We start from the raw sequence: 23,458 nt of genomic DNA, 5'->3' as shown, positions 1-23,458 counted from the left end.
GAATTACAACAAGCGATTTATCATCATGAGAAGTGCTAGCAATACAGCTTCATCATTGTCCAGAATAGTACAAGCTGAAAGAAGGAGGGATGTAGGAATAGTGGAAGCATATAGAAAAAGAAGTGTTTTTTATTTATGTATTTATTTTTAAGAAGTCAGCTGTTAAGTGTTCACGGGAGAGATGGGTTTTCAGTTGTTTCGGCGGCCCGGATGGGATTAGGCAGATTCATTTAGATGAATAATATTCCAAAAATGGCAGTAAATTATTCACAATTCATTGATTTTCACTAACTCTTCTTTTTTTATCTTTTTGATTCTAAAAAAGATAGTTAAAAGACACTTATGTTTTGTTGAGATCAGCCACTAGGCAGGCAATTAAACAGAAAATTAAGAATAAAATACTTGAAATAAATACAATCTTTGTGTTTAGTTTATTTTTATTTAACTTTAATTTTTTTTTTTTACATAATCTTTTCATCAACTCATAAACCATCCACAGTGCCTTTGCAAAGCCCTGGCATAATGTCATGTTTAATTCAATACATGTTGTTGATAAAGAATGGAATACATTTTCTTTCTCTTAAATCAATGTGATACAAGATTATTATTCAAATCAATGTGACTAGCTAAAAGTAATCTAAATGTAATCCGACATTTTATATTGCCTAAAATGTGTGATGTAATAGATTCCGTTACTAGCTTCAGTTTCCGTCATGTAATTTGCAGTGAGTGCTGAGCTACAGTCCTGGTGTTTGGTAGATGCTGTGTTTACCTGAAGCTGATCAGGATGGCCAGCGCCAGAGTCAGTGCTGCCAGAGACAGCGAGTATCCGACGGTGTACATGGCTCTGAACTTACTGAGGATCTGACCGTACTGCTTCTTCAGAGAGAGAGAGAGAGAGAAGGGTCAGCCGAGAGTTAGCGGCACCGCTCAAAAACTTCATTAAACACGCATCTCACCTGTCCAGGATCGTCCTGCTCACACTCGCTGGTGTTTTTCCCATGAGCCCATCTGCCGTCAGTGCCACATACGCGGTAAACCAACCCCTGGTGAACTGCTCAAACACACAAACATGACCATATTTGCATACAAATTGTGCATGTACACACTACATTGAATATTAAAGAGATCATTGTTGTTATTGTCAAACTAAAACTATTACAAAGTTCCTGTTTTGGGAATTTAAATAAAGCTGAACTAAAATTAAATGCAGCTGATGAAAAACTTAATTAGAAATGTTGCTTTGACAACTAGCTTAAACTCAAAACAGTAAAAGCTCATGTTATTCTGTGTTAAATATTCATGCTGTAGGTGGTTAGGTGACAGATTTCTGCCCGACTGCTGGTAATGAGCTGACATAACCCGTTAAGAGTTTAGTCTAATTGAGACAAAGGACATTTCTCTAGGTGTAAGTCAGAGAAGAGTGTGAGGAGGACGGTGCTCTAAAGTGAGACTCCTGCTTTCACAAGAGCGTCTGAGAGCTTGAAGCTGAGTAGTTTGGTGGAGTCTGTCATTAAAAAGCCTTCATGTCTTAAATGACTCCAGTATGCCATGTATAACGTCTGTATGCAGCATTTGCAGGTGAGAGAACAGCAGTCGGATGAAAGCAGCCATTTATTTCAGCAGTCTGAGAGGTAAATGCTTACAGCGTATGTTCAAATCCATCTCTAGCTGTTAAAAACGCGCAGATGTGTTATGTATATTTCTCTGGCTGATGCAGCTGTGTCTTGAAGCGCTACATTTTATCGTCCTGTCACAGTCAGTTCAGCATTAACATGCATTTCATTTGGACTCGAAACAGAATTAGCGCTTACCTTTCCGGTACCAGGGCAGGTACCACGGGCAGGACACGTTAACCGTTGTGCCCGACGATCCATCGGGCCAACACACGTACTGATCAAACGTCCTGTTACACACCGGCCCTGAAACACACACAGACACATCAGCTGCTGAAGTACCACACACTGCACACATTACCCAGCAGGCACGAGTCTGACCTGCGGCCGGCGGCGTGCTGATGAAGCTCTGGATGCACTCATTCGTGTAGATCCTCCATTGCTCCTGCAGCAGCTTCAGAGATTTTCCAGAAGACACCTACAGACACCACATCCCTTCAAACATGAGCTTCAACACTGAACATTTACAGGATCAGAGCCACTTCTACAAAACTACAAACACATAAATTCAAAATAATAATAGAATATAATATACATGTTTGCTTCAGTGTTATATCAATATTGTTTATGTAAGGAATAATTGACGACGGGCCGTTGAATTATTAGAAAAATAATGCACGCCGCATCACCACCTCGGGTGTGCATTATTTTTCTAATAATTCAACGGTCCGGAGTCAATTATTCCGCTTATACTACGGTTGCCACACCTCAAGACATCGATCAGATTATATATTTCAAGGGATTCGTCCGGTTTTTCTACTTAAATCGCTATTGTGAGTAGGATTATTTCTTCCGCATCTCATCCAACGACTCTTTTGCTAGTTCCAAAACGTCATTTTAAAGCTGGCAATGGAGGCTTGAGCCATTGATAGCAGACTAATGCAGTTAATAATGAAGTTATTAGAAAGAGAGCGAGAGAGACAGAGACACAGAGAAAGAGAAACAGAGAGAGAGAGAGAGAGCGAGAGAGAGAGCTTGTATGAATTAGGCTACCTCTGTGTGTCCCTCAACAGTGTTCTGAAGCACCGTCTCTAAACTGTAAGTCTGCTTTAAGATGCAGCGCTGTTATTACCTCGCTAGTGAGAAATGTCATGTGTAGCCTTTAAGTTGCTACACTAGGCTAACTGATAAAATCGTCAGGGCAGCGCTGACGACGATGCGAAGTGATATGGAACTGTAATGCGGTCAAGAAAGCTGCCTGGAACTACGTTCGCCGTGCGTTTCCCTGAAAATAATTGCACACCTCAGAACGTTCGTCAGCCAATCAGATTCAAGCATTCAACGGCCCCGTAGTATAAATAATTTTATAGTACTTTTTCATATTTTGAATGAGCTTTTATTTGTTATTTTTCAGTTTTATTTTAATTGACTAAATTTGATTTAAATTTAAGTTTTATCTTCTTTATTATTCCTTAGTTGCTGTTCTATAAAATAATAATAATAATAATAATAATAGTAGTAGTAATCTTTAATTTAGCTTTATTTTATTATTATTGTTATTATTATTATTTAGTTTTGATCATTTTTGTACTTCAGCTTAAAAGATTTCAGTTACTCCCCAGTTTTTATTTTTATATTTTCGGTTTTCTTGTCATATTTTTTTTTAATAAATATGACTTTATAGTTCACTATAATAACCCTGTTTTCAAAGCTGCATTTCTCAGTTCAGTAAACGTTTTTTAATTGATTATTCCTCAACAACATGGACACTGAATCATTATCAAACATTTTTCTCACCATAAAATGGCATAAAAAAAAAAAAAAAAAAAAACGTTGATACGAGACTTCAAAAAAAGGAATCTCCAAGATTTTAATTGGCGTTCATATGTTGCATTTATCAGATCCTTTCTCAAGCGTGGGTCGCGTACCTCATAAACAGCTCAAAAGTACCTGAGCCGTGCTTTGAGATGAACATCCTCTTTCATCTGATCTGACTCGCGCTAATTGTGCCGTTTTAATTGTGCAGACCCATAAGATGTAAAACCTCTTTGATGTTAAAGTAGATTAGATCCTTCTAAGAGGGTGAAATTCATTTTAAGATGCTTTCTTAAATAAAAATCTGTTTCTTCAACAGGCAAATTACATCCCCAGAAGGAACCTGATCACATCGCATATAAAGATGACCACAAAAGGAGAAAAGTTCACACGAGTCGAGCCAAAACATCTCTGAGGTTACAGCAAACAAACATAGGGAAGAAACCTGAAGGTGCTGAAGCTTTAGTGTGGGTCAGATGAAGAAACGTAACATGATGTGATATAATGACCTAAAGGTGACCTGAGGCTTTTGTTGCGTTTTACCTCCGAAGAAATGAAAAGTAGGTTTATTAGATCTGTGTATGCTGATGAACACTCATGAGATAAACACACTGCAACATGTTCATAATCAGCATTTTCATCTTGCGTTCCAGTAGAAAACACAACATATCCTCAATACAAGATGCATTTACTTCAGAAGCAAAGGCTAGCTTTCAGAGAATATGTGACCCTGGAGCACAAAACCAGTCTTAAGTCGCAGGGGTATACAGTATTTGTAGCAATAGCCAGAAATAATATGTGTGGGTCAAAATTATAAATTTTTTTAATGCCAAAAATCATTCGTTTATTAAGTAAAGATCATGTTCCATGAAGATATTTTGTAAATTTCCTACCGTAAATATATCAAAACTTCATTTTTGATTAATAATATGCATTTCTAAGAACTTTGTTCAACTTTAAAGGCTGTTTTCTCAGTATTTAGATTTTTTTTGCACCCTCAGATTCCAAGTTTTCAAATAGTTGTATCTCGTCCAAATATTGTCCTGTCATAACAAACCATACATCAATGGAAAGCTTATTATTCAGCTTTCAGATGATGTATACATCTCAATTTCGAAAAAATGACACTTAAGACTGGTTTTGTGGTCCAAGGTCACATATATCTTTAAAAACCTGACAACATTTTGTTTGATTTATGCTTAAAATAAGACAATTTGATAATAGGTAAACTAAGCTTCATTTCACTAGCACTCAAATTGTTGGGGTCAGTAAGATTAAAAAAAAAAAAAAAAAAAAAAAAAATATATATATATATATATATATATATATATATATATATATATATATATATATATATATATATATTCAGCAAGGATGCATTAAATTAATCATGAGAGCCATTTATAATGCTATAAAACATTTTCATCTCTTTTGAACGTTGAAAAATAAAAAGTGTCTCAGTTTCCACAGAAATATTGGATGGCGCAACTGTTTTCAACTGTTAATAATCAGAAATGTTTCCTGAGCAGCATATTAGAATGATTTCTGAAGGATCATGTGACTCTGAAGACTGCGGTAATGATGCAGAAAACTGAGCTTTGATCACAGCAATAAATTACATTTTAACATATAGTCACATAGAAAACAATTATTTTAAATCAAAATAATATTTCAGATTTTTAATGCATTTTTGATCAAACAAATGCAGCCGTGCTGAGTAGAAGAGACTCAGTCTAATATTAGTGTAAGCTATTATTGTTGTTTTCACCTGAGTGTTTGCGGTCAGTGTGAAGAGGCCCAGCAGCAGACAGACGGACATTCCTCACGGCGGCTCATCACTCGCTCGTCATCACACCACCTACAGAAATCACACACAACACACGTTTCTGAAGAACACTTAATCTTGCTGCAGTGCGGTTTCTAGCTAGTTTCAGTGATCTTCAGGTCATTTCTTCACCTGAGGCGTCATTATACATCACTGGGGGTTTGCTTGAGATGGATGTGGATGTTTTCCAGACTGTGAGAGTTATAAATTAAACATCTGAATTAAACTTGTTCCTCCATCATGGTTTTCTCCTCACAGAAACGGCCATGATCATTATCGTCAGGAACAGACTCCTACAGCGAGTGCGTGTTATGAGCAAACTCCTATTTTGGCCGAATCCCTGCGGAGCGTTCGGAGCGGAAGAGATTTACTCCTCAGATTTCCCACACTGACATTCCTCTGGTAACATGCCATGTCATTACACACACACACACACACACCAAGAGCAGAAAACATCACAATAATGTGTTTTGGTGGAAAAGATCGGCTCCGTCCAGCGTCTCTTTCCACGCGGCAGTAGACTGTTTTTCCGAAGCTGGAGAACGGAACGAAATCTGAAACGTTTCTGCAAAAAACACCTTTACCATGGTAACATTTTTGGCTAAAACGTTTCAAATTCCATTCTGTTCCAATCTCTCTGCTGGACGTGATGCTCCCAGATCCGTCTGTGCGTGTTTACTTCAGTCCTACGATGAGGAACGTTTATTTGCACACAGACTAGAAAAGCAATTAAAACTTGTATTGCTTTTCCTGCTGGGTAGTAACATGTAATCTGGATTACGTAATCAGATTCCAAAAATACAGTACTTGTAACTGGATTACATTTAAAAATGCTCAGAATCAGATTATAGATACTTTTTTTACTTTAAGGATTTCATTTTATTCGTAAATACCAATTCATACATATTTTACGAGGTGGCTAATTCGTACACGTATACGACCTCACTTACGATTTGTCTAAACCCCATTGATGTTTAGGCACTAGGTTAATTTAGGGGCTGGGTTAGGTGTAGGTCATTCGTACAAATTCATATGAATTGTGCAACTCGTAAAATGCGGAATATTTGGCAAAAATCGTATGAATTTGTACGAGTGAGGTTGTACGAATTAGCCACTTCGTAAAATATGTGCGAATTGCCTTGAGATCGGGCTGAAATAGCAGTAAAATATTCATAATTTAACGATTCTCCCTATTTTTTTTTTCCGCTTTCATTTATTTTTTATTTTCATGAATTCATTATTAGCTTTTCATCAACTCTCAAACCGACTACAGTTTAACACTAGTAAGGGAAATACGTTTTTATATTAATATTGTATGTTTAATGCTTGTATCGCTTTAGAGCAATGACGTCAATGATGAGGTCCGAAGCCTCGCTTGGCCTGACCGGTTCAGGAAGCGATTCGAATCTTGTAAATACAGAAACCTCTGCCCTGTTAAACCCAGCTACTTTCCAGTCTTAGACTAATAATATTGCCCCTCCTGACTATTATGAGCAAATGCTTGATTTACACACATTTGATAGCCCCATCCATTTCAAGCCAACACGTTTATTACACAGTTATGTTATACAATCATTACATACCACTAGAAAATACACATTATATTCATATAAAAAGATTAGTCTATGTGGAAATAGATTTTTTTCTAAGCCTTAACTGGCACAAAATACAGTCACATCACAGTCATCTGTAATATATCTGCTTGTTTTACACCTTTTGGCCAACAGTTGGTATTGTGAGCAAATGAAGCTGCGAGAAATGAACACTTGGCTGAAAAGCTTCAATGCTTCATGAGGCTTCATCTCGCCATCATTATTAAAAAGTAATGAGGTAAAAGTAGTAAACAAGGTAAAAAGTAGTCAGAATAATGAGAAATCTAGATTGCTGTGTTTCCATTGTGTTTTGCTTCGCTCCCCTGACCTAGTTGAGTCCTGATTAGTTAATTTGGTTCCACCTGTGTTGTTAACGGTCTCATCAGTTCCTTTGTTCGGTCCCTGCTTATAAGCCCTCAGTTTTCCCTCTGTGTCAGTTCTCTTTTATAGTAAAGCATGTGTTATTCCCTGCATGTGAGTTCTTTTGTTATTAAATCTCGCTCTTACGTTCATCTGCATCTTCGTGAGCTTATTCCTACACACACACACAAACGTGACAATTACTATATAATCTGAAACTGTAGGCGAAACACTGACATCGAGTGAATGCTTTCTGTACAAAAAACACAACTGAGAACTGCATGAAGTCTCGTGAGCCATGAAAGAGAAACCTCTGAGCAATAAACATGTCCCACACATTCTTCCTTCAATTTCTTACCCATGTTCTTTCTCTCTGTGGTAAACCTGTAAATCAGCGTCACCTCTCGTCTGATTTGACCCTTCACAGTTGAAGAAAACAAGATAAATGGAGGGAGGAGAGATCAGATGTTGAGGGGCTGAAAGGGACAGAAGTTTTCAACCTCCGGGATGAACACACATCCTGCAGATGCGCATTAATTTCATTGTGAAACCCTGTGTGCACGGCATTATGGGAAATAACATTTTCTGCGCACTGATTCAGCTTAGATTAGTGTGAGGATCTCTGCCGTCCCAGCTGAGCAGTTTGCATTTACTCACTGTCGGTGTTTACCATGTTAATGATTGATTTAATTAGTGCTGCTACTATAACCTCTAGCTTTCTTAAAGAGTCTTAAAGTTAATTGTGTGTTTGTGATTCAGACATGATTCCTCAAATCATGTGCCGTTGAAGAGATTGATGTGCTGTTATTTTAGTGGTCCAACGCACATTTTCACCTGTTGGACCAGAAAAACAGGTGAAAAAAAAATATCCCAGACATGAGCCACATCTAGAGAGCAGAAGATCACAGAGACGTGAGGATACAAAACCCAGAACACACTAGAAAACTTCCGAAGATATATTGGTGAATGTGGGTAGCGAAAAACAGCTATTGGTCCCCACTGAGGCAAGGCACGTTACATTTATTCATATAGCACATTTCAAAGCGCTTTACATAAAAGGAAGTAAAACAGTCATTAAAAAAAATTACAACAATGAAACCAGAAATTTAAAAAGATGTAAAAAATTATTTAAAATTAATTTAGAGCGGTTAGAAATAAAAATTATTATACATAAAATACAGTGCAGTCAGTTGACATTCATAGTATGGGAAAAAGAAGATATATAACCAGCAGAAGAACGAACGTCATACAGGTTTGGAACTTTAGCTTCAGTAAATTATAGGGTTTTCTTTTATTTGTCTGACCTGACGCTTTAACTACAAAAAATCCTTAATTTCTCAATAATCTCTCTGAATCACTAGACAGAGACGGAGAGAGAGAATATCATCAGCGGTAATAAAATACAGATTAATAACCAAAAAGCAAGTGCTGATGGGAAATACCATTCAGTTATTGTTAGTGTGTGTGTGTGTGTGTGTGTGTGTAATAGGCTGAATTAAGGCTGGATCTGAAGTGGACTGTGTGCTGAGCCTCTTTCGTTGATTGCTTTTTAAATACTCTCATTATGTGTAATAGATAAATGAATCATCTGGAAGTAAACGTTTATTGATTTGGAGGAACTCAAGTACCGCTTTCAAAAGCGATTAGGACCATTGACACAGAATATAAACAGCGCGTAAATCAGCTGCGTTGTAAAGCATCAGACATGTGCGGTGGTTTAATGTGAATGTCTTCACTGCTGCTCCATCGTAATCGTTTATTTTAATATTTATATTTTTATAAATAAATGCATGTGTACACACACACACATATAAAATAACTATAATATTACATATAACCTATATGCAATAATACTGTATTATATATATATAAATGAAAATAATTATTAAATAATACTGTTTGTATATATGTATACACACTCATGAAATAATAGGTACATGTATGCATGTAAACACTGTATTATAATATTGAAATTATTATATTTAAATTCATAAAATAGTTAATCATACACACAAACTGGTCATCCAGTATCATGGCAGAACTCACATCATGTATTTAAAAAAAAAAAACACCCTAGCAACTCTAAATTAAAAATGTAATTGAAAAGCACAAAGGATGAAAGCAAGAATATTTCCAAGTCAATGACTATACCTTGAAGTAATTAAATTCATAATTAAAATAGCTATTTTATCCTCAAGAAGCAAGAGGCATTGAGGAGACGGTGATCAATGAGTCTGACAGAGCTGCAGACTTCACTAGCTGTGATTGTACAACAACAACAACTGAACGCCTAGAGCTTCACGCAGTGTGAAAACAACGACAGACCGAAGGCCAGTGTTAAATGCCACATGACATCTGAGCTCCAGTTTGCCAGGAGGCATCTGAGAGCCTCTGCATTCAGCTGGGACAAGCTTCTGCACTCGGATCACACCAAAGCCGAGCTTTCTGGCCATTAGATGAAACGGCATGTTTGGCGTAAACAAAATACTGCACATCATCAGAAACACGGCGTCCAACCGTGAAGCACGATGATGGTGGTGCGTCGCGCTGTGGGACATTTTCAGATGCGGACAAAGTACACAACTCCATTACTTGAGTGAAAGTACAGATACTGCTGGTCAAATATTATTCCATTACAAGTGAAAGTTGGAAGGATTTTTACTTGAGTAAAAGTACAGAAGTGTTTGCTTTTTTGTGTCTATGCACTGTTTTATTATTGTTGTGTGTAATACTGGCAATACCTCTGAAGCAACTCACACCTACTGAATACACTGCATGTAGTATCTTTGGAATAAAGAGCTTTTTGATTGTTAAAAACCTATGGGCGAAATGTAACACCCCTACCCACCCCCACAAAAGCAGGAAGGTAGTGATCTCACACAGCTCTGACAGTGTGTGCACATCTATGTGTAGCAATTCATCCACATTTGAACCGAGTGGACAGTGAAATCCTGTAAATACAGCTTCCACAAAAATATGAAGCAGCACAACTGTTTTCAGCATTGATAATAATCAGAAATGTTTCTTGAGTATATTAGAATGATTTCTGAAGGATCGTGTGACACTGAAGACTGGAGTAATGCTGAAAATTCAGCTTTGCATCACAGAAATAAATTACATTTAACAGTATATTCACATAGAAAACTATTTTAAATGGTAAAAATATCTTAATTTTACTGTATTTTTGATCAAGTAAATGCATATTGGTGAGCAGAAGAGACCCAAAAATAAATACCAACCCCAAACTGAGTGCTGCTCGCATGCGTCTTGAATGTAGGCTAATGTTTAACATCTGTACAACATCACATATCTCTATTTCTGTTTCAGTCTATTCACGGCACTTCGGTGGCTTGGCTGATGTTAATGTCCTCTGTGATGATTTCTCATCATAAATTCAACACCATTTGATCACGCACAGTTATTCTTTAATGGATTTTCTCTATTCATTGATTGTGAGATCACTGATATTCATAATTTGCGCTGCAAAGCCACGTCTGACATATTAAACACTGTGGCTTCCTGTCTGGAAAGGAAGTCCTGCGACATCACTGTCTGATTTACCGACAACACAAGAGTGAGAGCTTAAAACTAAACATCAGATCTTCGACTAAGTTTAATGAATAATCTATGACTCTGCAAAAGTTGATGCTCATTTGAAGAACAGTTTCTGACACCCATTAACAAAAAAAGGTTTTCTTTTTTGTCGCAGAGGTTAAAGTCAATGAAATATCTGGCAACATAAGCTGCACTTAATTTTTGGATCGTTGCTCTTCAAGTGTCCTCAAGTGACCTACTTATCACATGACAGGCAACATGAATCAAAGCAAAATTATTACTGAGAAGATGAAGGTTAAAATGATGATAACAGCAGCTCTAGTGGCCAAAATGAATAGAAACCGCTTCCAGATGAAAGATAAGTCATTACACGAACAATAAAATAGATTGAACTCTGTCTAGCATGTTCAGAAATGATTCACATCTGTGAACACACTTTCACACACCTGTAAACTCTGTGTGATCAGATGGTTGGTCTTCTCGACCTCTGCGGCCACACATCATTCACAGAGCAGAGCATCGGACAGAACGTGTCTGACAGAGATTACACCGAGATTTCCTGCAGCAGAGCCGACGTGAGCAACCCACGAGAAAAACCTCCAAAATATGTTCCCGTGCCACGATGTGGACACACGCCAACGTCAACATGCCACGATTATGATGAGCATTTTCTCTGTGGCAAACCAAACAAGATAAAGGCTGTGTGTGCAAACATGTGCATGTGTGTGTCTGCAGATGATTAAGTGATCGCAGTGATGTCATCGGTATCCCAGCATTCCACCGCTGCAGATGTTTTCAGTCCAACACACACACAAATCGCATGCAATCTCAAAACTAATGTCATATTTCACCCCAAAAATCTAAATAAACATCAAGAAAATAAAGGCAAATTTTCGCCAATTTTAAGTAGCCTACTTTGGATTTTAAAAATAAAGCACCTTAAAATAACCTTGTTTTTTAGGCATGAAGAACATTTTAATGTATCTTTTTCTACAGTTCCAGAATAAACTGTTCTTCATGGAACCATAAATGTTAATAGAAGAAATTAATGAATGAAGTGTATTAATGGAAAAAACAACAACAAATATTTACATAAGTTATTTACATAATCTTCATAATTTAGATAGAATGGTCGTGTTTACAGTAGTCTTTATGCAATTTTAATTTGATTACACAAAAATACTGCAATCCAAAAAATTGGTAGTAATAGCAATAAATAAAATGAAAAAGTAATTCAAATCAATGATTAATTGTAATGTCACAATGCAAATAAATAAATAATATATATAAATAAATAATATATATAAATAATAATATATATATATATATATATATATATATATATATATATATATATATATATATATATATATATATATATATATATATAAAAAAAAAAAAACATACATACACAACCTGAATTCCGGAAATGTTGGGATGTTTTTTAAATTTTAATAAAATGAAAAAGAAAAATCACATGAGCCAATATTTTATTCACAATAGAACATAGAACAAATGTTTAAACTGAGAAATTTTACACTTTTATCCACTAAAGGAGCTCATTTCAAATTTGAGACAGGTCTCAAAAAGTTGGCACGGGGCTAACAAAGGGCTGAAAAAGCAAGACATTTTGAAAAGATTCCGCTGGGAGAACATCTAGCAACTAATTAGCTGTTCTAGAAATGTTCCTGATATAAAGTGGGATTCAAATGTTTGAGACCACATTCTTATTCATTTCCAGTTCAACTTTTAACTCAATTTTTATGCAAATAATTCAACATTTTGTATTAAAATAGCACAGAATACGCAAAAAAAGAATGCAAATCAGAAGAAAACTTTGACTGCAATATAATGAAACTCTCTCTTTCCGTTTCTGTGTTTGGATCGTTCATTCAAGACATTTAAAGCTCAAACAGCATCATCATCATCAGATCTTCCTGCACTCTTAAAACTAAAGGCTCCAAAAGTGGGTTTTCACAGCAATTCCATAGAAGAATCTTCTTTTTGGCTCTCCAAACTCTCCAACAGTTCTTCATTTTTTTTTTGAAGAACATTCCAATCATCTAAAGAACCTTTAGTGTGATGGCGAAGATCAGGGATAGGCAACTTCGGTCCTGGAGGGCAAGTGTCCTGCAGAGTTTAGATCTAACCCTAATCAAACATGCCTGAAGAAGCTAATCAATGTCTTCAAGATCACTAGAAAGTTACAGGCAGGTGTGTTTGAATAGGGTTGAAGCTAAACTCTGTAGGACCGAAGTTGCCTATCACTGGCGTAGATGTTAAATGTTCTTAATGGTGTCATCAATGCCAACACAGAACCTTCATTTTTAAGAGACCACCATTTAAATTTGGTCCATTTTTGGTTCCCCAATGGATCTTCCAGTGAAGAGTTCTTAAAAGAACCATTTTTTTTCTTAGTTTGAAGAACATTTGAACCTAAACAAACTTTTCCAATATAAAGACATTTTTGTGGAATGAAAGCTTCTATGGATGTTAAATATTCTTCATGGAACTACAGATGCCAATGAAGGACCTTTATTTTGAGCGCATCTTAGCTGAGGACCCAACCGTCCCTTCAGCCGTTGTTTAGGAGGGTGTGCAGATGGATGAGGTTTTCCGGGGTTTTTGGTGGTGTTAATGTGGGCTTCAATCCAGCACCCAGAAATGTCGAATAAATAGAAGCTGTACTCGTCCAAATCTCCCGTACAGTACACAACACTGAAATATACAGTCAACTGCTCACATATACAAACGCTTCCGTCTCTAATACTGAGAGTTTGCATGAAGTTATAAATAAGAGCTCCTGTGATTCCCAGCTGCTGCGTTAATCAACTTCCAGTCATTTTTGGCATCTGGAGTCTCAGATGTGCTGCAGGTGCACGGTTTTCTATTCACGAGTCGCATAACCAAACATCTGCTGTACAGAATGAGGAATACGACTGCAGGAAAACAGGTTAATAATGGGTTAAAGTGATAGATGATAGTAGAGCATCTAATAGCAGGCGTACATGAAGCCTTGAGTGGCTCAATCTAATGTACATGTTGTTCATTGGCGTTTCAGCGTTTAATTGCTCTTACATGCTCATTTCTTCCCAGAATGCCTTCACCGTCAGCACAGGAAACACTCACAGAGAGTTGATTTCATTACTCAGATCTCCAGGTTCATTATCTGTGGAGCCGTCCTACACCTGAGGAAAGTGAAGTCCCTCTTGTGTATTGTTCTCTCTCTGTTTTTTCTTTTCTTTTCTATTGATGTGTGCGCAGTCGGGCCTGAAGAATAGGATGTGTTATTGAATTTCTCTCTCTGCATTTCTGTCTCCTGAGATATGAGCTCGAGCTCAAACTCACATACTGACACAGACGCTCAACAATACAGAGTTAAACTGCTCATTTGTTTACTTTCAATTACATTATCCTCCTCTGAAAGTGTTTCTCTCTAATTCGGTTACACTAATTGCATCTGAGGTTTCTATTAACAGATAGAATAACCCAAGTGCTATTTAAAGGTGTTGAACTTCATATAAAGATATAGTATAAATATAAAAGAAAAATAGAGCCATATGCCAAGGGAGCCTTTTTTGGCCAAGTTCGCTATTTTCGGCTTGAATTTCTGTTTTGTTTTATTTCAATTTTAATCATTCAAAAGTATCTCTACTCAATTGAATTAATTAAACAATTACTTACATTTTTAACAATAATAGGGTCCTATGAAATCCGTTTTATTTAACTTTTTTTGTCCATTTAAATTTTTATACAAATTACTGTTATTTAACAGCACTTTTTTTCTTTACAGTTTTTTTTTAAGAATTACTTAAGTACAATTTACAATCAAAGATATAACATTTACGGGGAATTTCTAAGTCAACGTAACTTTAAAAATTATATTTAAAATCTACTAATAAGTTTAGGATTTTACTTGTCAAATTTTTTGTAAATTTACAAGCCTTTTCTGAGTGAAAATAGTTTGCAAGCTTTTTTTTTTCCCCAGTAAATCCTACTTTTTTTCAGTGTATTCAGCATTTTAATATTTAATACAACTGTATAATCAGAAACCGCTGTAATCATATGAATTCATAAAACTTGCATTTTTTTTTTACAACAAAACATTGCAACTTATGTTTGTCAAATAAAGTTCTGCACAACAGAGTTTTACTGTACAATTAAAACAAAGATGAAAAGATCTTGATTGTGAGACATTCCGTAAAAAATATTTTAATAAATTGTATTATTACTATTACTGTGATAAGTACATTTTATGTACAACAGCAACATATTTCGGTTTCATCATAATTCATTAATCCAAAATTTGTTAAATTCTGTGACATTTACATAGTAAATTCCATGTTAATGACTGAATCCCACACTTTCTGCATCGTGGAAATCATAGTGCTGGATGTATAAATATAGGCTGTGCCATGTAGCTCCTTTATTAAAGCAATAATCCACTCGAGGTTTACCATGGTGTTCTTTACCCTCTTAATCATGGTAAAACTGCTATCACGGTCAACCTCACATGGCTTATTGCTTTATTGTAAGATGGAATCAGACTCGTTCCTCTCAGGATTCCACAGCATATGGCATTCCGGAATCCTAACAGGATGGAATGTCTATGGATTCTATAAGTAGAAACACTGGGCATGCAAATCAGAACGCGAGGACTTCACAGAACCGTGAGTGGCTCGATCGCTCCCAGCCAGATGGGCTCGAGTGCGTGTTTGTTTGAGAGAGTGTGTGTGTGTGTGTGTGTGTGTGTGCAGTGTGAGCTCCGTTTGGGGTCAGTTTCAGCCTTTGTATGCTCTGCTGCAATACTAACACAGAAACCCTACCCATAATTCCATATTCTGAGAAATCCACAGGGACTGAAGGAAAATGGTAAAGGACACAGAGAACGAAACTCAGGCAGTCAGATCTCCTGAAGTAGGGAAACTCTCATGTGTCCAAAAATATGATTTCAGTTAACAGATAACCGACATGCTCTGCTTGAACTCAACATATAGATTGAAAATTAGTGGTAGAAGATATATATATATATATATATATATTTTTTTTTTTTTTTTCAAATTGGATGTGAGTTTAGTTAATCGGTGATAAATAACTTCAGAAAGATGGCAGCATTATGTTATTTTCACACAGATGTCTACTAGTAAGGAGCTAAAGCAGTAAAAGCAGGCTTTGTTGCATTATGTGCCAATGGTGACTATTGGAAAATGGGAAAAAGCACTTCTTGGGCTTTCTTTCCTGAAGTTTCAAGTCTTAAAGATATCTTAATATTCTTTTAAATTCTAGATCTTAATAAACTTTTCTTATCTTGATTTTTATGCCCATATATGGTTCATTTCCAGAGATACAGGGATTGCAGTGTGGCTCCTTGGTATCTGCTGCGTTCAGCTGATAACTTCTTTTAAAGAGACATGCCTGAACAACAGATAATGTTGAAACTAGAAATATATCTTGTTTCCTTCTATCAAAACAATTAGAACAAATATTCTGTCTTTTTTTTCAGTTTGTGAGCCTGCAACTCCATAATCCTTTGAAATTCTGGTTCGTTATAAACTTCTTTTGTAATCTTCATATTTAATACCCTATATGGTTCAGTCCCAGATATCACAAGCCCATTGAAACATGATGTCCAAATTATTGGATTTTACCCATTTTTACTGGTTGAAACCCAAATGTGGGTCACTTTGCCTACAGCTGATACTTAATGCATTTTAAGGGCAATGTCTGAAGAACAAATCATAATGAACATATAAATATATCTTGTTTCCTTAATCTTTCTAAAGTCATTTTACCTGAAATGTAACCATTTTTTACCCTGTAATGCAGCTCTAAATCTCATTAAATATACATCTGTAACATTTAATAGTTGTTTTGGCTTTGGCTTTCATCACTATTTAGGCTGTTTGTACTTCTTAAGAAAAAAAATATTAACAAAATGAAAAATTTGAGCCAAGGAATTTTCTGGAATTTGGTTGATTTGACGGAGTGACCCAGTGTGTGTGTGTGTGTGTGTGTGTGTGTGTGTGTGTGTCTGTCTGTCTGTTTGTTGTGTGTGTATGTGTGTGTGTGTGTGTGTGTGGACAGACAGAGATATTAAGCTCAGTTTACTTAATTACATAGACCAGAACTTTCAGAGCTCATCGCCATGACGACCATTACTATAGTGATGACATGCTAATTAAATGGTGAGTTGGTGGGAGGAGTCGTGATAGAGGGCTTGTAAGGTTAGTGAACTCTGCGTGTGTGTGTGTGTGTGATGAAGGTCAGAGCGTTCACCGTCCAGCGCACAGCTCTTTAATCTGAGCATCACAGGCAGATAGAGGGAGACTAATAGTTTGAGGTAATTCTGTCAGGCTCTGCAAACGTTTCTGGCAGGAAGTGACGGATCGATGAGCGTCGGTGTCGGAGACAAAGAGCAGGAGAAACCGGAGGCTTAAGCAGATCTGATGCTGCTGCAGATCTATCATTAATCCGTCACTCATTCTCGAACACTGAGAGAAGCACTAGATGAAGGTCAGAGATCTTTAACATCAGCATTGTGAGCAGAGAGGAAGAGGGATGGAGACTCGCAGCAGTTTTACTGCTGTTTGACTAGCTAATTCTGGCAGACGCTGTAAAGGTTTTTGGCAGGAACCGGTGGATCAATGGAAGTCAGTGTCAGAAACAAAAGAGCAGGAGAAACCCGAGTCGTTAAAGGAACCTGAGCTTTTGATTTACACGTTCCAAGCTTCACAAAGCACCATAAAATCACCCATGCGATATAAGAGAAGGTGTTTAAATGCACATTTTGACTTTGAGTGTTGAAGTTAAAGGCAGTGGGAGTCTGGTGAGCGTTGAGCAGTAAATGATCTGCTGCCAGTGATCAGAGTCCATGTGATGAACTTTGATGATTCATTTACAACTCCAGTGAGGAGAGATCAGCTGCGCCAGAAACGTTAGATAATCACTGTCAAAAAAATCAATCTAGGGTCGCTGTGGGCAAGAAATATCTGAGGAAATAAACGTCTCCAGCTCTTGATTTAGTGAACGCAGCACTCAGATGCGTGTCTTCAAACAAGCACTAGAGCTTCAGGCTGGTGTTTCCACATTACTGCATGCGTCATTCAAGTATTATAAATGCAATATAAAAAAATGGGCCAAAATATTATAATATATACAATTGTAAATGTTACTTTAATTATATAAACTATACAAATGATATATTATGATGATAAATGATATAATTATTTTAATAGACATTGTCTTAATGTTAAGTAGCCTAAATGTAGCTAATGTTTGTTAGTAGTGTCTGAATGCATTTTTAAAGGCTATAAGATGGAAATACTTTATATTATGAGCAGTTTTAAAGAGCTGACATCTGTCTTCTTCTGGACTTTATGATGTGTGATAGTGGCTGGAGAAGGACCACAAACCTTAATGTTCCTAATATCTTCACAGTCCATGAGCTGAGCACAGGAGAGGACACACACACACACACACACACACACACACGGCACTATGGCATAGTGCTGCAACCTAGTAGCATCTTAATTACATATTGTTCATAATAATGGAGCTAAATGAGCATCATGTCGTAACATACAGTCTTTCATGCAACACACACACACACACACACAAAGAGAGAATCGGCACGATTATACAAAATCTGTGATCTTCTGGTCTTTAGACATTAGATGTTTTTCACCTGTTTTATGGCTTGCCAGCTGATAATCATAAATCTGATCACCTGAAGCTCAACTTCAAGAGGCAAAATCTAGCCTAAGTCGGTGCAGGATGAGAAGCTGCACTAGCGCTAATGTTAGCGACGCTTCATCAGGAACCACTAATAACAACAGCAGCGTCGCTTTGAATAACAAGACATATTGTGTTGTGCTTCTATGTTGTTCAGTATAAAAGCAGCCCACATCCCTGGTCCTTCATTATCTAGAGCTTCATTAATATTCCAACAACATCAAAAGACGAGTTCCTTCATTGTCCTTATTGGAATTACAAACAAAGTAAAGGGAGTTATAAGAGTTATAAGAAAGGACAGCATAAAGTATGCATATGAATAAATAAGGTTTAGTAGAAAGACCAGAATCAAACACACAAAAATGAGATTATATATTATAAATAAATAATTTACCAGGGTAAAAATCAATAAGTACAAGCTCCAAACCTGTCAGACTTACATCTGAGACTCTCTGACTGTTCAATTATTCTCTCTGCCCTCGGCGATGAAATCTGCAAAAGGCTCATTAGCATAGATTAATCAGTCCTAAACGAGTCTGCAACGAACTCAAGAAGCCACATTAATGACTAGCACCATGTGCCTTTCGAGCATGAGCAATCTGCCTGTTGCTATTGCAAGAATCACTTTCGTTGCATCCGTTTCGATCACACTCCTGATTAATTATTTCATTAATTCAGCACGTGATGATGAGTTTGTCCTCAAGTACCACAGTACATGCCAGAAAGCATCTTATTCTTCATAAAGTAGATGTGACTAAATTATGGCCTTGAACAGAACAAATACTTTGAAAATAACATTATTTACAAGCAGCTGGAAAGAACTGGAGGTTATTTAGTGCTAAAAAAAAGGACTTGAATGGACTGAATAAATCAGATTGACTGAGTCACTGTGAAGAATCAATTGTGTTCAAACTGAGTGACCTGCTCCGAGTTAAAGAAATAGAGCTCTCAAATATTCATCTGCTGTCATAATTTACTCGCTTTCATTTCTTCTCCTGTGAAACACAAAATAATGTATTCTGAAGATCAGAATTCAGCAGTGACCAGAAACCGTCAAGATCCAACACACACACACACACACACACAAAAGGCACCATTGAAGCATCATTACAGCTGTTAAACGACTAGTATATCCCACGTCCTCTATGGTAGCTTTGTGTGAGAAACATACTGTATTTAGGTGTAAATGGCATTTAAGTGTAGAGGCTGTTTAGCTATAGATTCTATTTACTCTATGTTAAAATAGCAGGAATTTCTGAGTGTAAATGATCATTTTAATTCAAATTATTACATGGATGCCACTTTACTGGTACAATAAAGCCCTCCCTACACCTACCCGTTACTTTATTTCCAACTTTTTGATTATTTACTTATTTTTTACTGAAAATAAATGCCTCTATGATGAGATACAAGATTTGAAAAGGGAGGGAAAAAAAAAAGTTCAGCAAAAGGCGGGCTTGAACTCGGGTCGATCGCGTCAAAAACACCATGGCACACACTTTATCTGCGGCACTAGAACTGATGAATTATGACCATAAAACGTATAATGTTTCCTAATCCCAATTACACGTTGGTGGGCGGAGTTAGTGTAAACAGTCTCTGCCAACAAGGCAGGCTATTTGCACTAAATGTAAATAGACACTCCAGGAAAATATTCCCACAGTAACCTCATTGAACTGACATGCACATGTTTGAGAGCTTGTGTTCGGTGCTCAACCGAGTCTCTGCGTGATGAATGGCTCCGAGAACTAATCAGGATCCACTATGACCCAGCAGCCAAAACTAGCGCTAACAATGTTTTCTTTAAAGCAATAACCGTTCTCAGGGAGAATGCTCTGTTTAATCTATTCAGGTAGGTGTGTGTGTGTGTGTGTGTGTGTGTGTTTCCCCATTAGACGGACCAGTGACTCACAGCAATCTCGTAAGTCAGTGATTTGGGACACTCTACACCTGCACAAACTCACAATTGATTCAAATAAATGTCTGTTACAAAGATAGATTGAGCTAATATTGGGTTAAAAATTACCTTTTTATTGATACTTTTCAGTAGTGTGTGAACTAAAAGGTTATTTACAATCAGCATCCTAGAAATCAGAGATGTTTCTGTCTTTCATTACTTACACACACACACACACACAGAGAGGAGGAAAAAGCAATTTATTCAGTAATGGTTGTTTCCACTTTTCCATCAACAGACTAAATTAAATAAGCTAAAGATAATTTCATATAAAGGTGAATAGAGAAAAGCACAAAAATAACTTAACTGACACAAACACACATAAATGACTGGAGAATTAAAGTAATATTAAAGTAATAGTTTACTTGCAAAATTACAATTGTGTCATTATTTGCTCATTTCCATGTAATTCTACTGTTATTGCTTTACATCGGTGCTATTTTAACATTATTTATATACCTTGTGATATTTTGAATTACCTTATTTATTGTAAATTATTAATAAATACATGTTACCTTATTTATTTCACACATTATATTTCATTTTAGATTGTTATTATGGTATATATATATATATATATATACACACACACACACAATATATACAAATAATGCATACAAGTAATGGCAGAAGGTATTGAGATAAAATATTTCTTCAAATAAATCAGTAAACGAGTCACTTATTCTTTATACTGTAATCAAGCATGTATATATAGGGTAAAGTATATATGTAAGTGAGGTGTGGTTTCACTGGAGTGTTGGGCTGTTTGGTTTATTTTGGGACAAACACAAACCTTACACGACCAGTCCCTCACAGAAGGGCCAAACCCAGAGCAAATAATCGGCTAATGCAGGAACGCTCCTATAACAATCCCAGGAGATTATAATAACAGCTGATCTGAGCTCCAGTGCAGTTATTACCAAATTGCTGATCATATTTTCACTGTATCACATTCAAACACTCCAGCAATATAAAGTCAATATGTAACTCTCCACAGTTTGCTTAAAGCTCTGGATGCCTGCTTCGAATTATGGATCAATTTGCTTGACTAAAGTGTCCCTCACACACACACACACACACACACACACAGAGCGTGCTTTATTCATGGGGAAGCGGTGTGTGCAGCCTCTCAAAGCGGAGCACACTCAGGGGAATGACTTCTGCATAAGATAAACACTTAAGCCAACATCTCCTTTAATGACCAGACAAGAGAACCTTTCTGGCCAGCGAGAAAAAAAATCTCTTTTGTCTCGCAGACTCACTATTTATAGCCATCAATATACTGCTCATCACTGAACATCATAGAGAGAAGAGAAGATCGGTTATCAGATGCATCAACAGAAAGCTCTTCTGACCCATTTATACCATGCTATTGGAAATGTGTACTATGGTAGAACAATGACATTCATTGAAAATTGTGTGAAAACGTCTAGAACATGTCTAGGTCATGTACTTCATTTCCCAAAGTCAATGCAATTCATAAACTATTTTCATGACAATTGAACATTATCTTTATTTGTGAGTTTTTTTTTCTCGTCTTTTTGGAGCTAGACATGTTTCTGTACAAAAAGTGCAGTTTTTTCCTTAAAAGAGCTATTGTTTTTACCTTAAAATGATTCATAAAATCATTTTCATGTGTATAGAGGGTTAACCTTTACAAATCCCCAAAAAAACTCCATGCAGTGGACTGTTGTTGATTATTGGAGTCTTTTTTTTTTTTTTTACAAAAAACACTTAATATTACAGTTTTCTACATCAAAAAATCGCGTTTAATTGAAAGCGTTGCCGTTTATTTGCGATTTTTGGGGAATTATAGCCTACTAGCAAATGTGTGAGTGAAAATAGCTCCTTATTATTTTTTTCTCTCCGTGTATGCATCATCAAAATTACTGTAGCATATTAAATTACTTGTCAAAAATAATAACGAATACCAAGAATATGCACACTGGACTTCATGCATCTCCCATAACACTTTCACTGAGTGTTTGATCGCCTTTATACAAAACTCAAATCCTCATAAAGCGCGGGTCAACTGTGAAGTAAGATCTATTAAAGTAATGCAAACTATGATCTGAATGACCGGACATCATCTAAAACATGTTTCTGAGAGAAATGCACTCGCCTCAGGTGCAGCAGGTGTTTGAGCGCGTCTTCCACGGATCAATAAACCCACACATGACTGACATACACGCTTTAATCAGCCCCACTCACCCGAGGAGCGTTCAGCGCGAGCTTCATCTCTCAAACTGCTCATCTTCCTCACTACATCCAAGAGGTAATCCACCGCAAGCAGACTGAAACTCGGCGATCAGTGAGAGCAGAAAAGCGTGAAGCCTCAGCACTTTCTCTCGTGCCTCGTGTGCACTTGTTTCCTGCGGCGGAGCGCGCGCGGATCTGCTCCGTTACCGGGAGCCCGGCGTGACGTCACCGTGTTTACTACAGCAGGCTGCGCGCACGCGCCGGATCAATATCGGTTAAAATGTAATTAAGACTTCAGCCAGCGCGCGAGAACACCACTGACTGCTCTGAGCAAATAAGAACAAATAAACACAACAGCACACAAATGCTCTCAAAGTCCTTCGATTAGTGACAGTTTTGCATCATTAATGCACCATAATAAAACATCTAAGTTTTTGCATGTTAGGGTCCAAATAGACCGGTCTAAACCAACAAACCTGGGGCCTGTTTCATAAAACAAGTTTACCAAATAAGCCAGGTTTATTTAAATTAGTCTGACTTATTGTCACTTGATTTGGTTCAAATAAGTCAGACTAAATGTAAACTTGTTTAATGAAACAGGCCCCTGGTCTTAGCTTAAGCAAGCTGCAATGCAGATATCTGAGTCATATTTCAGCCCAAAATCAATGCAGAGGAAGAATAAAACATAACTGGAATTAATTTTATGACAGTATTGCGATGCAAAACTAAACCGAGATATGTTTTGAAAAGTGTTTATGAATTAAAATAGGAGTTTAATTCAGGGTGACTTTTATGAATACATTACAGT

At 36.7% G+C, this 23,458-nt stretch overlaps 1 protein-coding gene across 3 annotated transcripts in view; it reads right to left on the bottom strand.

Annotated features, from left to right (window-relative positions):
• LOC306872982 (glucagon receptor-like) overlaps positions 1–22,786 on the bottom strand; it is a 38,251-nt gene extending 15,465 nt beyond the window's left edge. For 2 of the 3 annotated variants that reach the window (XM_079421963.1, XM_079421961.1), the window contains exons 1-6: positions 22,663–22,786; positions 5,200–5,289; positions 1,998–2,094; positions 1,815–1,922; positions 960–1,054; positions 773–879 (exon numbers count right to left, since the gene is read on the bottom strand). In XM_079421963.1, the coding sequence (XP_079278089.1) occupies positions 773–879; positions 960–1,054; positions 1,815–1,922; positions 1,998–2,094; positions 5,200–5,250 (458 nt within the window). In that variant the 5' untranslated portion in view covers positions 5,251–5,289; positions 22,663–22,786. The remainder of the gene's footprint in view (positions 1–772; positions 880–959; positions 1,055–1,814; positions 1,923–1,997; positions 2,095–5,199; positions 5,290–22,662) is intronic. The other variant, XM_079421962.1, reaches the window with a different exon arrangement.
• Between the last annotated feature and the right edge of the window lie 672 nt (positions 22,787–23,458).

Source organism: Barbus barbus, assembly GCF_936440315.1.
Source record: "Barbus barbus genome assembly, chromosome: 7".
In the NCBI taxonomy this organism is placed as follows: domain Eukaryota; kingdom Metazoa; phylum Chordata; class Actinopteri; order Cypriniformes; family Cyprinidae; genus Barbus; species Barbus barbus.
This window is presented reverse-complemented; position numbering and strand designations above follow the sequence as displayed.